This window comes from Cololabis saira, chromosome 1 (assembly GCF_033807715.1).
Source record: "Cololabis saira isolate AMF1-May2022 chromosome 1, fColSai1.1, whole genome shotgun sequence".
Taxonomy (NCBI): domain Eukaryota; kingdom Metazoa; phylum Chordata; class Actinopteri; order Beloniformes; family Belonidae; genus Cololabis; species Cololabis saira.
Window position 1 is genome coordinate 40,926,250 of NC_084587.1, and position 18,400 is coordinate 40,944,649.

General features: G+C 45.4%; 2 protein-coding genes across 2 annotated transcripts in view; one reads left to right on the forward strand and one right to left on the reverse strand.

Moving 5' to 3' along the window:
• Positions 1–10,621, reverse strand: part of sptbn1 (spectrin, beta, non-erythrocytic 1) — a 53,226-nt gene extending 42,605 nt beyond the window's left edge. Inside the window, exons 1-2 of the mRNA XM_061723292.1 lie at positions 10,465–10,621; positions 3,387–3,613 (exon numbers count right to left, since the gene is read on the reverse strand). Of these exons, the coding sequence (XP_061579276.1) occupies positions 3,387–3,540 (154 nt within the window). The 5' untranslated portion in view covers positions 3,541–3,613; positions 10,465–10,621. The remainder of the gene's footprint in view (positions 1–3,386; positions 3,614–10,464) is intronic.
• LOC133445838 (E3 ubiquitin-protein ligase TRIM39-like) overlaps positions 1–18,400 on the forward strand; it is a 205,187-nt gene that overhangs the window by 121,166 nt on the left and 65,621 nt on the right. The window lies entirely within an intron of this gene.

The window sequence follows — 18,400 nt, forward strand, 5'->3', positions numbered from 1 at the left end:
TTTGTACTGGTACAGTTAGTACCAGATACTGGTCCAGTGTGTACTTTGTACTGGTACAGTTAGTACCAGATACTGGTCCGGTGTGTACTTTGTACTGGTCCAGTTTGTATTTTATACTGATCCAGTGAGTACTTTGTACTGGTACAGTTAGTACCAGATACTGGTCCGGTGTGTACTTTGTACTGGTCCAGTTTGTATTTTATACTGATCCCGTGAGTACTGTATACGGTCTAGTGTGTACTATATACTGGTCCGATAACTACTTTTTATTGGTCCCGTAGATACTGTAAACCGGTACAGAAAGTACTGTGTACTGGTCGTTTCTAGGCTTCAGTCAAGAATCTTGGTAATATAAACTAAAAAAAAAACTACCCTGGTTGTACATACGCTGGGTAAAACTGGGATTCACTAGTTAAAATGTGAGTACTTTAATGAACGCTGGTCATGTGAAAATGAAGTGAAAGCAAAGGAAGTATAATTTTTTTTCCCTGATACTACTCGTGCGACAGGAACGTTTGTCGAGATCATTGAACTGGTTCCCAGTTTCGGAGACTTCGGTAACACAAAGAGACTCTAGAACCACAACAGCGAAAACATAACCTTTTACAGTGTAGTGAGCGTCAGCCAATGGTGAAGCAGCTCCACTATGATGTCATCGTGGGCATGAACGTTGGGGGGTGGGGTGCTTCCCTTCATTGTTTCTTCACATTCCTGATTCAAGGACAGGAAGGAGGAAACAAACATCCTGCAGACACACACACACACACACACACATATTCCTGCCTGCGTCTTTGAGGGGACCACAGCTGGCATGTTTTCCACCCCGAATCTGGACCTGAACCTGAACCTGAACCCTAACACCAGGTCTGAGCCCTCAAACATCACTCTGGAGCAGGACTACTCAACAGGAGGCCACAGATCTGCTCAGAGCACTCAAACACACAAGAGTATAAGCAAGCTCAGATACAACCTTCAACTGGTTGTTCAAAGAAAAGTCGTCAAATGATAATAATGGGAGAAAAGCAATGATGGGCGGATGGCATGATGTAATAAATCAATAAACAGCACTACGATGCTACTAAAATGTTTGTCTGACCCCTGCCTGCATTCGTCTGACTAGGGCTGGGGATCGATTCAAATGTCAAGAATCGATTCGAAACTGATTCTTAAGATTCAGAATTATTACGATTTGATTTGGGTTAGTGTTATTACAAAGGTTTTTTGAGCTGTTGCATGAATTGTATGACTGTGTAGATATGCAACATATTAATACTAGTATTATATTGAGATTCAACAGCAAGTATTGGCAGCTAATGATGCTGTAACCCTGCATTCACACTGAAAGCGTCACATAGGCAGCCGGCTGCCAATCATTTTCTATGAAAGCGCGCGTCGAGAGGCAGCGCAGGCGTCGGGAGCGGCCGGAGCAGCGCGTCAATTTGAAGTTGAAAAATCTGAACTTTATGCAAATGAGCAGCGGCGACGCTGAGGCAGCGTCCAATCACAGACCGGGATTCCCGAAGCAAGAAGCCTCAATGCAGATTGTACTTTCGTGTACACACAAACGTACACTCATTCAAATGCATAAAGGAGCAGAGCTGTGCACTAACAAACTTATTTTATCAGGAATTGATATATTTCATCCAGTAAACTGACATTTTTGCTGATTTGACTGCCGTTTTTACCAACGCGGAATAATTAAAAACCGTGCTTATTAATCACAAAACACAGTTTAAACATAATGACCAAATCCGTTACGACCCGATGTGTCAGTGTTCACCGCAGACAGACTGCAGCTTCACCGGGACCAACGGCTCTGATGGTTGCTGTTGATCCACGGACCAACCTTGTTAAAGAGAGCATCAAACTCACTCTTATCTATGCGGAAATAAAATATAAAGAAGGCTTCCCAAAGTGTGATCCATGGGGAAACTTTGTTCACTCCAGTTCTGCAGCGCAGCTTTAGCCCCGCCCACTGCAGGCGTCGACAGTGCATGCAGTTTCAGTGTGAAACCACCAACCAGCGCGATGCAGGTGTCAGGAGATTTTTGACGCTTTCAGCGTGAACACAGGGTAAGGACCAATCACTTCCCAGAATGCTGATATTTTTTCAGTGTATAAAGTAATGAAATATAGAAAATGTATGCAATTATAACTGAAAACTCTGTTTTCATACTTAAACATATTTTAAGGCAAAAACACGGCACTAGTTATTCTGGTGTCCAACAAAATTCCACATTCTTTTTTTGGGCATTAACAAAAAAATTTCAAGTTATTTGTATGAAATAAATAACTAAGAAATAAATAAATCAAATAGGCCTTTCAATATCCATTTAACATCATTTTAGCTTGTCTAATTTATTCTGTCACCACACACAGCTTGCCATGAAGCACCCGGTATTTTTCAGGTATGTCATGACAAACCGTGTGTCCGATAACATAAGAAACCAAACAAGCTATAGTAAATATAGATAATATGAACTTCACTGAACTAATATAACATTTTGAAATTTAAGCTGAAATATCCAAAGCACTGAACACTGGTTGTGCACGATCGGGGGGGTGTATGAGTGTGTGTGTGTCCGTGTGTGCCGATTCAATGTTCTGCAAGTTTTGCCAGCACACGGTTGACTGGACATGGAAGGATACGTGCGAGGATCTCTTACAGAGTAAAAACATAAACGTTACAACATAAAGAGGCAGACAATCATGTCATTTTATGATTCGATTTTTAGGAATTAATATGAGAATCGATTTAGAATTGGAAAATCGATTTTTTCAACACAGGCCTACGTCTGACCCCTGCATTCGTCTGATACTTGCGGTTGTCTGCATTCAAGCTCTGCAGGGGTCAGATGATGCTTCAGAGGAACTTTTCAGAAAGCTGTGGTGATGTCAAGGGGTCCAGGGTTTCCCTGGTCTAATGCCGACACCTGGACTGTCTTTTGCTGCCCTCATGTGGTCAGCTGTGGTACTGCTATGTAGATAAAACTGCTGATCTTTAGGGTTCTCAAGCCACACCTTGATGAACGAGCTGGAATCAGAACTCTGGGAAACGTACACATGGCTCTTTCATGTGTCCATTCACTCCTTATCTGAGACTGGGTCGGGACCAGACCTCCCTGCTCCCAGCCAGCTCCTCCTGCTCCCCCAGGAAGACAGCGAGGAGACCCAGGACGAGTGTGTCCTGAGTCTCGTTTCTGTTTCCAACAGCTACACGTTCATCAAACGAGCAGCAGAACCAACTGATCCAATGCTGTTCTCCTGTAGGGCGTGGCCTACAGGTTCTCTGCCGAAGAGGATCATGACGTTTTATCTCGTGAACCAGTCGAGAGTCTGGCCCTGACAGAATTTAAGGTGGACTTGTTAAGGCGGCGGTCTCATACCTGCGAGCGCCTTGATGCGGGAGCGTTCAAAGAGGCGGGCTGAGCTGTTTTCGTTGTCCCACTCATCCTCCCATCGGTTGTTGACCGTGTCGCTGCTGCTGTACTGCTGCTGCAGCTCCATGTGGTCGTAGTCGGCGGCCACCGTTGTCATCATGACCGTTCACCTGGACACGCCTCCACGTCAGCGGGGGACCGTCCACATGGGCCGCTTCAGGGCCGACTGACACCTGCGGAGCAGACAGCAAACCACAACAGTCAACATCCAGACCAGACAACCGGTTCCAGCAGAGTCAGCATCATTGTTAGAGCCCCACGCAGGGTTCGGGGGCCTGAACTCAGAAATGCCACCAAGACCATGGATACCGGAGCGCTTTGGAGAGATGCAGAAAAAACGAACAATTAATAACGGCATGTTTAGATGACGCAATCAAACAGCGTGGAGTGAGGGGCGTGCAGTGTTAAATGCAGCAAACATGTCAAATCATTACTTGGATGTTGGGAAAAAGCAGAGGACACGAGAAATGATCCATGCTAAGTTGGATTTGGGAAACCGCTGGGTGATGGAGACAGTCGCGGGACGCACAGCGCAGCATATGGGGAGAGAGCGCAGAGAAAAGGGCCCGTACTACCGATGCGGTGCGCCTCACTGTCTGATATGTTTGACGAGATCCTCCAAGAAAATAACCCAGATTTTTACAATTATTATACAAGGCTTCAAATTGCGGAGATCAGCCCCGCCCCACCGCGACCCGATTAATTGGATTTGAACGGGAGAAAATGAAAAAGGATTATGAGAAAAAATACAATAAGTACAGCAGGACAAATTATGACTGCACATTTATTTGATTTATGCAATGGTGAAAAAATTGGCAAAATAAATGAAAAACTGCGAAGAACCATTGATCGGTATTATTCGGTATTCGGCCGTTTATTATTATTTTCCGTTTCGGCCACAAATTTTCATTTCGGTGCATCACTAGTAGCAAAGCATTTCCGGTTCCGGTTCGTGAAGCAGTAGTGAACTTTCAGCGTTCTTTTCTTTGTGTGTGTGTGATTTTTTTTTGGGGTGTTTTGGTTGGGAATAGTGTACTGTGATATTTAGAGGTGATAAAAAGCTGAATAATAACTCTTACTGGAAGGACTGGGGTGTGGCCAAGCCAGTTAAACCCTGCCTCTTTTGCAACTCTGTAGCTCAGACACCAGTTACCATAGAAACCAGCGTCGCTTCAGCCGTTCCGCGCCGCTTCAGCTGTGGTCTTTCAGCAAATCTGGAGGAGTTTTCTGCAGGAATCTGGTGTCTGATTGTGAAAAACCACAGATCAGACTGATTCAGAGCTGGACTGCAGAAAGTCCAGTTGTTTGTTATCTTTTGTGTCAGGATGTTACTCCCTAAACCTCCCTCTGGATCCCTGACCGTACACTGCTGCAACACCTGGAGCGCCCCCTGCAGTTCATGGCCTCTGAAAACTACTAGGATTCCCGACACCCCTTCATTCAGTCCAAAATAATCATCCAGATCCGAGTCAAAGCTGACGTGTGATCCACCTCTCTCTTAACCCCCACTGGAGTGTGATTTCTATCCTTTACAAACTCGTACTTCCAGTGAAGCCTCTTCACTTCCATTTTTGAGGGATTATCAAAACATTACTCAATTCACAAAGTCTACAACTACATTTCCCAGAATGCACTGCTACAGTCAAGACTTTCACTACAGTGACAGTGTTTGCTCTCATGTGGGACTCAACTGCAGCAGGGGTTTATGGGTAATGCAGTCTCGACCAGGATGTCAGCGGGGGGATCGGATGTTTTCGTGACGTGCTCTGAGTGGCCCGCCGGGTCAGCTGACCAGCGCTAATGGAGGCAGGAAGTGACTCAGATTGATGGAGCAGAGCTGCAGGAGCCATTACCGCACATCAGCGGTGGGGGGGGGGGGGGGGTATAGGGGTCCTGAGGGACCCGCTAATGGACCAGACTTCTCTGAAACTGATCCCAGATCAGGCTGAGAGGCTGAGCTGCAGGATCCTCATCTCCTTCATCTTCATCATCATTCGCAGCAGGAACATTTTCTGGGTTCTCAAGCCGCTGCTGTGTGAGGATGAAAACACGGTCTCTGCTGCGAGGGAGTGGAGCAGGAAGCACTGGGGCCCCCGCCCTCTCCCTCTGGGCGGGTGTCTGCTTCAGTTCACAGAGCTCCACATTCCACTGCCATGACGACAGCGGAGCCCCCCTCCATCCCCACACCACCCACATCCCCACCCCGACAACAAAGTCCAGCCTGGCCGCCCCCAAACTGGACGTCATAGTCTGAACCTGCAGCTCTCCATCACCGTGGCGAGGTGGCGGCGCTACGTCACGGTCCATGCATCAACCCGAGCCCTCAGAGGAGAGGAACGCAGGCCCGTCTGCCCGATACGCGGGTCTGATGGCGTCCTGGGTCCGCTTCTTCCCTCAATACCTCTTGAAACTAACAAATGTTCAAATCTAGTTCACACACATGCTTCTCCATGAGTCCCTGAATCATGGTGACTCTCATCACAAACAAGCTCCAGACAAGGTGGGGGGGGAGGCGGCAGGTGAAACGGGCTGCATGAAACTCAAACGGGACAAAGTTTCACTCCCAACATCGGGTTCATTTATGAGGAGCGGCAGCAGACGGCCACGTGATGGAGAGTCGGTGGTGGAAGACGCTCGGCTGTTATTAAAGCAGCAGCAGCGCTGCATTCTGAACAAGATGCCCCGCCCCGGACGCCAAGGCTCTTAAAATCAGCACTGACTGTAGAAAAACCCGTCAACGGGGACCATGAAGCCTCACCAGCTGTCCCCCCATCCCCACATTCCCTGGATACACTCAGTGGGAGGGGAGGACAGAAGGAGGGAGGGATGTAAATGTTTTACCAAACGAAGGCCAAATGTCTGACAGGTGGCTGTGACAAAATACCACCAAACAAACCGTCTCTGGACCCAACAGCTGAGGGGACACACTCATCCCTATGACTTAGCCTGAACCCTGACACCAGGTCCAACACTGGGTCTGATTCTGGGTCCGGCACCGGGTCTGACACCGGGACTGGAGCCAGGACTGATACCGGGTCTAAAAGCCGGTATGAATGCTCTGGTCAGAGGTCCGTTCCGTCTGGACAGGGTTTCTCTGAAGAATGTCCAGCAGGCGGGAACACGGGTCACCTGCCAGCGGCCAGCAGGTGTGGGACCTCGAGGCCACGCCCAGTCATGTCAGGAATGTTCTGGCGGGTCCCCAGAGTCCCGGTCCTTCCCTAGACTTCAGCTGCTGCTCAGACTCCAGACCGGTCCGTGACCGCCTGCAGCGGCGCTACAGGCCATCCATCAATTGTTGAATAAACCCTGAAACGGAGAGCTGGGTTTCCACGGCAACATTGATGCGTCATCAGCATCCATCTCCATAGACTAAATTCATTCTGAAGTGAATTGTGGGTTGTGTGTGTTCTGTCGTCCCCTGTCAAAAGAACCCGTCAAGGGGAATTTTCAAGTATTCCTGGTTCAATCCAGGGTCACGACGCTTCGGTGAATCCGGCATAAACGATGGCCGAGCTCGTATTTCAAAGCTGGCTTTCATTTTCGCCTCGATTTTAAGTGCTGATGCCCACTTTTAGAAAGTATGGATAACTGAGGGCCGGGACGGTTTCACCAACAGACGGTTTTACTGGAGCAACATTTCAGGATAACTTTCAACTTACATTTCTCTTCGTTTGCAGAGACAGAAGAAACAAGCAACTGAGCATCAAGGCTTCACGTAACTTTTTGCGTGAAGCAGGTGGAGTTCTGCAGGCCTCATCCAGATGGACAGGGTCAAACAAACTGGACCGGGGAGACCCAGTTCGATCTGGGCGGAGCAGATGAGGGACATCTCAGCAAGTGTCAGCGCAGCAGAGGGGAGAAGAAGAAGCTGTCTGGGTACATTTATTGGATTAACTCGGTACACAGTCATTTCCTGGAGAGCCGACTCCACCCGTCGCCATGGAGATCTGACGATTCATGAGCCATGCTCATCCACGCCCTGCCAGGTCCAGTTTCATCCGACTTCCTGTTCTGTGGAGTCCAAATGTTTCTGTAAACAAATCATCAAGCTTCATGTGACCCTGGATGGTCAGAGACAACTGGACTGCTTTCTCTTGGTTCTGAAGAGTTTTTATCTTCATCCGCTCGTGGTTCTGAAGGAAACGACACCAGAACTCCTCAGAGGTCCCGGCATGAAACTAAACTAACGACAGATCTGAACCAGAGTGTCTTGAAAACAGAACCATAACTTCCTGCTGGCCTTAACTTGAAGAGATTTCTTTCCTTGAACCCATCAGAACCAAGGTCCTGAAAAGAACCAAGACTCAAAATCAATCTCAAGTTTGTTCAACTGAAAAGCCCAGCGGTTGTTCCTCCTGGGCCCATCGGGGTCTGGTGACCTGATCAAGGTTTCATCTGGTCAGTTTGAGGAGCGTTCTGATTGGCTGCTTTGTCACCATGTGGACTACAGACACTGACGACGCATGGACGACGTACGTCTTCTATCCATGCATTGGTCCGGCTCGGCTTCTCCAACAACATACCAACTATCTTCAGGCCTGGAGGTCACGACCTTCATTATCTTCCCGGTGTGTTCAAGCTCAGAGGGAACGTGGGAAAGATGACTGTTGCCGTGGGACAGTTCTTTGCTCAGACAGGGGGGGAGGGGGGCATCTGGGTAAAGAACCGTCCCACGGCAACAGTCATCTTTCCCACGTTCCCTCCTGCTCAGCCAACGCTTTCTGGAGATGATTCTGGACCTACGAGAGCGATCCATCCAGACTTCCAGGCCTCTTCGCACCGCACGGGTGAGGCCTGTCGGCTTCTGGTGGGACAAAGTGGGATGAAAAGACATGCCGGACCGCCCCCTCTCTTAAACACACACCCCGTGTGGTCAGTGGTGGTACTGCTACATGTCCCAGTGTCCTGAACAGATCAGGAGATCCAGATCCTCAGAGGTTTCCAAAGACTTCTGAATTAAGAACATCCCCCAAATGTTTCCAGGGTTGTCAAATAACCAAGAATCAGCTTTCTGGACCATCTACCAAGGTTCTGTGGGTCAACGAGAACCATGCAGAGACTGTAGTCAACAGTGAACATGTACCAATCAGCTTCCAAGCATCACCATAGGGCAGTGTTTCTCAATCCTGGTCCTCGTGGGCCCCTGTCCTGCATGTTTTAGATATTTCCCTGCACCAACACACCTGATTCTAATTAATGGTCTTCATTAGCTTGTCACCAATGTCTGCACAACTCTGTTGATGACACAGGTACTTGTATCACGGTGTGCTGAAGCAGGGGAGCATCTAAAACATGCAGGACAGGGGCCCACGAGGACCAGGATTGAGAAACACTGCCATAGGGGAACCAAGGAAGATCTGCAGCTCCGGGCCGACAGATGTCTGAAATGATCCAAACGACGGTGGTTTGTTGGATCTACAAAAGAACCTAGCTGGTTCCTCCTTCAAACAAACACTTTGTTCCTTGACCTTCCCAGCGGTTTCTACACCAGACAGGTCAGGAATCAAACCAGAAAACTTCTGAACGAGGACGGACACCAGTTCTTCTACTGGTGCTGGTTCTCCTAATGCTGAAAGACTGGTTAGCAGGTTCCATGACGCTTCCTGGAGGAACCACACACTGGTAATGTCGTCAATATAAGCCTTCATGGTAGGGCCCTGGATAGCCGAGTGGGAACCCCAGGTAGCTCAGGGAGGCCCTGGATAGCTCGGTGGGTTGAGCGAGTGCCATTTAAAGAGGCTGTTGCCCTCGTCCAGGCGGCACAGGTTCCAGTACCGGCTTGTTGCCGTTTGCTACGTGTCTCTCTCTCTCTCCCTCCCTTTCTCTCTCTGTCTCCACTTCCTGTCAGACTGGTACCTACTTTACCAATAAAAGCCACAAAATCTAAAAATACATTAAAAAAATAAACCTTTAAAAAAGGTGGTCACCTCCTTAAGATGACCAGCGGTTTATTGCAGAAGTCGTAAACTACATGCAGTCGCCCGGTGCATCGTCTCTGCACCACAAAGAGCCAGAAGGTTCCTGGTGCAGGACAGAGACGTGGACGTGGGCCTGGACCAGTATGAACAACAACATGAGACCAAAAAAACCAGGAGAAACTTTCCCATGAGGACAGGATTATTATTATTATTATTATTATTATTCAGTTATTGGGACCATTCAGACAACAAAACCTCTTGTTTTTGGTTTCTGGAAGTTTCTGGGAAAATGTAGTGAGACTCCACCGCCATGGTGACGTCACTGGTAACAACAACACTGAGGCTCTGCAGGGGGGTCGGGGTGTGTGTGTGTGTGTGTGTGTGTGTGGGTGATGGGGGTGTTGGCGGTAAACAAACCGCCTCCGGCCAGGAACCCGGAGCCCGGTCGGAACCAGAGTTTGGGCCGTGCTCGGTGCGGTGTCCGCCCCCCCATCCCTCCCTCCTCCCCTCCTCCTCCGCCGGACCGCTGCTTTCCACCATTTTCTCCCGGAGGAGCGGAGCTGCGCAGCGGCCCGGAGATGTGCAGGGAGAGCGGCGCTCCGGCCCAGTTTGATGTCCCAAACCCACACATACACACATATACACACACACACGTAGACACAGACGCACAAACACACGCATGCACGCACACACACACCACCGCCTCCTCCTCCTCCTCCTCCTCCTCCTCGGCCACGCCTGTGTGGCTCCGTTAAGGCTGATTTATGGTTCCGCGTTACACCAACGCAGAGCCTACGGCGTAGGGTACGCGGCGACGCGCACCGCATCTCTGCGTCGATTTAACGCAGACCATAAATCAGCCGTTATTATCCTCCATCCCGCGGCCCGGGCCAGCGGGGCGGGGGACGAACCTCCGCCGCCTCAGAGGCGCCGCGGACCGGGTCGCGGTGGCGGCTCCGGGCCCGGCCGGGGGGAGTCCCGGGACCTGTGGCCGCCAGAGTCCGGCCGGGACGTGGAGCCCCTCACCCCTCTCCCCTCACCCCTCTCCCCGCCGCTGCAATCACAGCAGCCGGGGAGGCGCGGCGGGACCAGACGGAGACTCTTACCTGGTTACAGCACCAACACCGGGATCCCGACTTGTGCGGAGGGGAGGAAGAGTCCGCAGCCCGGAGAGCACGAGAGGACCGGAGGAGGACCGAGGGAGGACCGGAGGAGGGGGGGCTGCAGCTGCTGCTGCTGCTGCAGGGAATGACGGGAAATAATCCGCACTGCCCCCCCGCTCCTCCTCCTCCTCCTCTTCATCACCGCCGCTCTGACGTCACACGGCTGCCTCCTACTTCATTTAATAAAACTAATGAGATTTAAAGTCTCTGGACGTCCGGCAGAAAGAAAAGCCCCTCAAACAACAGCAGAAAAACAAACATTTAATTATTTAATTATGTATGTATGTATGTATGTATGTATGTATGTATGTATGTATGTATGTATGTATGTATGTATGTATGTACAGTATATATATATATATATATATATATATATATATATATATATATATATATATATATATATATATATATATATATATATATATATATATATATATGTATTTATACATATTTTATGGTCAGCATTTTTGTAAATTGCTTTCCCTTCAAGTAATGGCTCAAGTCACATATATGACTATATATATATAGGAATCTCATGTATAATTTTATGGCAAGGCTGAATGACTCAAAAAATGAAATTATTATGGCTTTAACCATGCCCAAAAAGAGCAGTACTAGGTTCTTTTCTAGTTTTTGGAGGCATTGGAGAGGGTGTTTGTATATTTTTTAGGTATGTTCTTATTCTGTCCTTTGTTGTTTTGTCTACTGTTGTTGTTGTCTCTTTTATTGTATTTATATGGACCTATTTGAGTCTGAAATAAAGATTGAATTGAATATATATATATATATATATATATATATATATATATATATATATATATATATATATATATATATATATATATATATATATATACATATATACATATATCAAGTCAATATTAAAAAGAGATGTACATCAATTAAGGCTAGAGAAATTTGGAATAGTTGTGATAACGACCTGAAAATGTGTTTCTATCTTCAAGTTTAAGGAAATGTTTAAGGAAAATACTGTAAATAAATATAGAACATTATAATTATAAAGTATACTATCAAAAACATTCTAGAATGTGAAACGTCAATTTTATATTTTGTCTTATTTATTTTTGTCTTCTTTATGTATTGTTTGTTTCCACGGAGTAATGCTAATGTCTTATATTTAAGCTGATCACAAGAAAAAAGGGTAGGCACTATAAGCTACGGCTTCAGCCTACACCTTTTCGGCAAAAGAAATGTTTTTTTTTTTTTTTTTTTTTTTTACCTTTTCATCTTGTTTTGTAAAAAAGTGTGTACAAGCCAAAATAAAGATTCATCATCATCATCATCATCTATATATATATATATATATATATATATATATATATATATATATATATATAATGTATGTATACATATTTTATGGTCAGCATTTTTGTAAATTGCTTTCCCTTCAAGTAATGGCTCAAGTCACTCCACAAGTACAGTTTAAAAGTGCAATAACCTTCTCCTTCTAAATCAGGGGTCTGCAACCTTTATTATCAAAAGAGCCATTTTGCCCCCACTTCTACAACAAATATTATCGGGAGCCGCAAAAAATTAAAAGTTTTCAACTTTTATTTATTTTAGCTGTTACAAACTGTAGACCTATTTTAGTCTATATTTGGTAAAAGTCAAACAAAAACTACCCCCACTTTAATATAAATAAAAAATGTAGCTGCAGCTTAGCAGTTTTAAAAATAAATATAGAAATTAAAAATTGTTCTTTTAAAATTAGATTCCATCAACTCAAACTCCAAGATAACTGCCCAACAGAATAAACTAATAATATGACTAAAAATAAATTCAGAAATATCATTTATTTATGTTTAAGGCCAAGGGGAGCCGCTACAATGAGGATGAAGAGCTGCATGCGGCTTCTAACATCCGCGGGGCCGTTTCTAGCCTTCTGGGGGCCCTGGGCAAGGTCCTGTGGAAGGCCACAATTCAGTAACTCCAGACCATATTTGACCCCTCTCTCCCGCCATCTTCACGTATTAGTATTTTCCCGTAAATTTCCTGTTTTATAATATAATAATTTTAAAACAGCAAACTGAATTGTCACGAGCCTCGCAAGAACTGCCCCCTGCTGTAGCCTGAGTGGCAGTTCTCGCCAGATTAGTGGTGACAACGGGAGCAAACTTGGAACATCAAATCAGAGATGGATGGAGACTTCGTGTAAATATCTCTAAAAATGCAAAACCGAATTTACTTTCCTAAAGAGGAGCAGGATGGGGTTCAGTTAACCGTTCTGAAAAATGTGTAACTAAGATTTTAGTGTCTCTCACAGGGGAAGGACCGATGTCCGTCAGCAGCACCAGCGCTGTGTAATAATCAGTCAGTGAATGCCAGAGAGCCACATGTTTGAAAATGACAAATTAAAAGAACATTTTAATGTTTCACTTGAAGACAATCAATGTGTATATAAAGTGAAAATATTAAAAATAAATAAGTGTGCTTCAATTCCCCTTTGTGTTTTCATTGAGGCTCTATTATAGGAATTACATACATGGGAATGGCCACAGCATGTCAGTGTCAACAAAGGGTGGCCTATCAGGCTACGAGCACATAATTATAGTTTGTAAGTGGTTGACAGTTAGATATTTTAGATTAAGATGTCTTAAAATGTAAGATACTGGACCCCGGCTGGGCTGGTGGGACAGCGGGTGGCAGAAAATGTCCCGTATTTTTAAACCCAAAACTTGACAGGTATGCTCCAGAGGGATGGAGGAGTTCGGCCCTGTAAGGATGATCTTGGTGATGCTTTAAACTGTTACGCTTTATATTCGTAAATGTTAAAGGGGACCTATTATGAAAAACACGTTTTTTCTTGCTTCAACATATATAAAGTGGTCTCCCCTCAGCCTGCCAACACAGAGAAGGAAGAAAGTAACCAAATTCTGCAGTGTCTGTACAGCCGCCCGGATGAGCCATCCAGTGTGATGTGGCTTCTACGAGCCGTTCAGATTCTGCTCCTGTCGTGACGTCACGACAGGAGTGATGCGTGAAACCACGCCCACAACTAACTCCGCCGGCCGGACCTTCCGTCATTTTTTCATAGCGGTGTATCGCGTCATTCAGGCAGCCAATCAGCACAGAGCCTCATTATCATAGCCCCGCCCACTCAGAATCCCTCATAGATAATGAGGTTAGAGAATGGGAAGATAAAGACATGGCTCAGAGGCTGAATTTCTAATTTATTTAGCAAAAACAATCAAAAGCTTGTTTTTAAGACATTCAAGGCCTGTTTAAAATAGGTATTAAATGCCATAATAGGTCCCCTTTAGGTTCACATTCGTTCAACTTTAGAGCAGAAATAAACATATTTACAGTCTGGTTCAAAAACTGTTTTGATTTCATTTCCACAACGACTCTGAAGGGTGAATGTTTTGGTACCACGCCAGGAGAATTTATATAAAGAGATAAACTTATTTCTAATTGATCAACCGTTAGCTCAATCACGCTTACCCCTCAAACCCGCTCTTCAGGAACGAACGGGTCACTTGGGGCCAAACCCTGAAATTACAACCGAGTCACTGCATTCCAGCTGCAAACGTGAGAATAGCCGGTGCCGCCACTAGCTAATGTTAGCAATACTAATCTACAACAAAGCGGGAAATACAAACAGTGTAGCAAAATGTTCACTGATAGAAAGTTAAAAGCATGTAGATGTTTGATGTAACATATTATCAGGTTCGACACCATAGGCAAGGACGAGATCGAGGGTTTGATAAAACAGTGCTTCGGTTTGTTTACTTTTTGTGAAATACCCATCGATTCTAACTTAAGATTACTATCACTGTCAACATCCATATGAATGTTAAAGTACTGCAGAAAATCATAAAAACCTCTGACTGGAAACCCCTGTTGCCGTATCACTGTGTTGTGAAGAGGATGTTCAGGGTTTTCCATGATCTTCTTCATTGTATCCTCCTTCAATCATCTCCAGAGGGTCCAGAACCATCCCCTTGAACAGAAACAGTCTTCTTCATCAGGTTGTTCAGTTTCTGGTTCTGATGTTGCTCCCCAACAGATGAGAACTCTCCACAACGTCATAATAGGGCCATGTGAGGGGGATTGAAACATTAATAGTCACAAATTGTGACTTCATAAGCTCAACATGGTGCGACTGACCTTGTATATCGCATCTGTAAACAGCTGCAGGACCAGACTAGAGCAGCTGGTCTGAAACAAAGCTTCATTCTGGATATGCTGCTATAGAGCTACGCTGCAGGTGGACAGCAACATGATCACTGACCTGCAGTCCCCCCTCTGACCACTAGGACCTAGATCCAGACCTGCAGCCCTCCCTCTGACCACCTCTGTGTCTACATCTACATCTGTCTACATTAGGGATGTGCGGTATGGACTAAAAAATGTATCACAATAATTTCTGGCATTTATCACGATAACGATAAAAAAAATACCAATTCAACTCCACCTTTTTAACTATAAATCTATCTCGCTCTCAGATCCGCCATGTTTGTTACACAAAAACGTATCAACGGGAATTTTTCTTTCTTTCTTTCTTTCTTTCTTTCTTTCTTTCTTTCTTTCTTTCTTTCAGGCTAATTTCCTTCCTTCCTTCCTTCTTTTTTCCCTTCCTTCCTTCTTTCCTCCTGCTCTCTCCTTCCTTCTTCCCTTTCTCTTTTCTCCCTTCCTTCTCCCCTTCCTTCTCCCCTTTCCTTCCTTCCTTCCTTCCTTCTTTTTTCCCTTCCTTCCTTCCTTCCTTCCTTCCTTCCTTCCTTCCTTCCTTTCTTCCTTCCTTCCTTCCTTCCTTCCTTCCTTCCTTCCTTCCTTCCTTCCTTCCTTCACGTAGTGCGTGGATTTAACGCAGATCAAAAAATCAGCTTTACACAAAAACATAATCAATGGGAATTTATTGTTTTTACCGCGAGATGAATTTTTTTGACGGTTTATCGTGAACGGTAAAATATCGCCCATTCCTAGTCTACATCTGTTTATATAGTGGCCTCTGTAGTCCACCAACTGACCATTGTGTCTGTGCCTCTCCTCTCTCTGTTCTTCATTCTCTATGTGTTCTCTCTTTTCCTGCTCCGCCCCGCTGGCCTCCGGCAGGAGGGCCCGGGGCCCCCCCTTATGATCCAGGTCCTGATCCAGGTTTCTTCCCTCCTAAAGGGGAGTTTTTACCTGCCATTGCTTACTACTACTACTGTCATTTAGCAGATGCTTTTATCCAAAGCTTTGTTAAAAAGCTTTGACTTACATTGTTTATGTTTATGTAATAATTGAACGGGGATCATGTTCTGGTCTCTGGAAAAATCCTCGAGACAACTTGTGTTGTAATAGATGCTATATAATTAAATCTGAATTGAATTGAAAACTCAGGTTTATCATTTGATCCAATTGAACAGTAAAAAAAAAAAGCAAAGCTTTCTTTTTAGTTGATGAAAATAAATACTTTTATATAAAAGAACCTCTTCTGTTATGATACACTTTATTAAAGTGATGTTTAATGATCCGGGTGTCCTTCCATACATCATCCTACAAGGAAATGTTTCAAACCGTTAACTTTGCTCTTTAGTAGATGAAGCAGATGTCCTGACTGATGGCTGCTGAGGATCATGGGAATGTTCAGTCAGTGCATTAGTGTTTGCATGTCACTTCCTGTCTGGTGTGTAAACATGTTGAGAGGCTGTAGTGTGAAACGTGATCCTTGCTGACGGTCAGCAGCGAGTCCATTAGGCCTGATGGGAAACAGGGAGCTGTGATTGGTCGAACTCTCCATGAGCATCGACTCCTCATTGAAAACAAACCCCATCAGGTCTGTGGCAGCGGCAGGAACCCTCAAGTCCGTCGTTAGACTCGTTGAGAATCTCAGTTCCCCAGGTCGAACTTCCTGCAGACGGCCCACTTACCATTTATCATCTCTTATCTGATGGCTGCATCCTGGTCATGTGACTGTCATCACACTGATGGATATCAACAAATCACATTTATTGTCAACATCAACTCCTAAACGTATTTGGAGTTGTGTCCGTGTAACCTGATGACACCAACGTGTCCTTGGGCAAGACCCTGAACCCCCAGTTGCTTTCGGTTGTCAAGCCAGCGCCGTTGCATGGCAGCTCCGCCGACAACCGGTGTGAATGGGTGAGTGTCTGCAGTGTGAAAGCTCCGGGGCTGTAGGAAGTCAGCCGGAAAACACTACACAAGTGACAGACATTTACCATCTAACAACTGAGCGAACATCTTAAAGAAGCATTCAAGTTGTTTCTGTGACACCAATCAGTCTGAAAGAATGAAACAAAACAAAAAACATCTGGTAACCATAGACTGTAGAAGAAGAACTGGACACGCCCGCTGTGATGTAATCCACCACTTCATGAAGACTGCTTTGAGGTCTCTTTTGCCTCGTTCTGAACGGCGCTATGTGGTAACCACAGACGGTGAAAAACAAGGACGAGGCCCCAGGTCACGTGAGCCGTTGGTTCCTGAGGACCGGTTTTGAAGTTTCTTTTTATTCGTACGGGGGGGCAGCCATGTTGCTCTGGGAGCCAATGTAACACGCCCGCCACATGTCAATCAAATTTAGCTTTATATAAAGTCTCCTGCCGTGGAACAAAAACATTCCCCCCTCAGTGTCATGACGGGTGTGAAATCAAACGATTGAGACCATTTTTATGAACCAGACTGTAAATATGTTTATTTCTGCTCTAAAAGGTGGACATTTTAACCTGGAGGTCAGTGGAGACGGACTCCCTTTAGCAGCCTCTGGTGGCCAGTCGAGGAACTGCAACCAGACTTAGTTCCACCACGGCCTCAACCTGGAAGTGAGATGGTTGGTGGTTGGCTGTAATGAGCCTAACGAACAGAACTGGACACACCCATTACCTCTGGTAATATATTGCTCCCAGCTCCAAAAACAAATTCTCGCAAGCTTACTGTCATATATAGATCAATAGTTCTCTGGAATTCTCTGCCTAAACATATCAAACAAACTGTAAATAATAAAATTACTTTCAAAAAACTTACCAAGAAATATCTCACCAACTAAGAGAAGTATGTCCTCACATGTGGCTATGCCTGTCTGTTTATGTTGGTTTATTTGTTGGTACTCAGCGGATTATGCTATTTGTCCGTTGAGTATGCTTTGTATCTGGTATAGTCTGTTATACAATCAGCCTGTCTGATTGTCTTTGTTCTTTCTTAATTATTTTTAATTTGTCTGTATTTACTTAATTGTTTATCAGTATTATTCTCAAATTTATGTTTTTATCATTTTAGGTCTGTGCAGTCTGATTGTTTTTTGTTTGTTTTGTTGTTGTTTTTTTACTGTATGACGGCACTGTACTGTATTTCTATGTTCAGGACCCCAGGAAGACTAGAGGCACATTTGTGTGCTTCTAATGGGAATCCTTAAATAAACTAAATTAACCCACATTCTGTCAATCACAGTTTTCTATTACAGCTTGGCTTAGCTTATGTAAAACTATGATGTTACTTTACATTTTACAAAACCAAGACTAGCGGAGCCGCAACCAGCACCATTGCTCCCACTTGTGATGGTCGTGAGCTGAGATCAGCCAATGCTGGTCCACCAAGCCAGTGCTGGTCTAGGCCGTCAAAGTGCGCCCTCGTCAGCATCTGCTGTTTCTTTTAGATTTATGATGAATAAATGTCTGAGGTGACGTCCCAGCTCATTTGTCTCTTGTTTGAACCCACGACAAACGTTTTAGATGAGCCAGTTATTCATGCAACATTTCAGTCTGGCTACAGTCCTGAAACTGCTCTCTTGTCTCTCGTGGAGAAACTAGATTTATCCCTGATTCCCCCCCCCATTTTTTTCCACCCAGTGTTCCTACCTAAGTCAGTCCTGGGCATTGCTCCCTCTACCAGCCCCAGGAGGCCCTGCACCGAG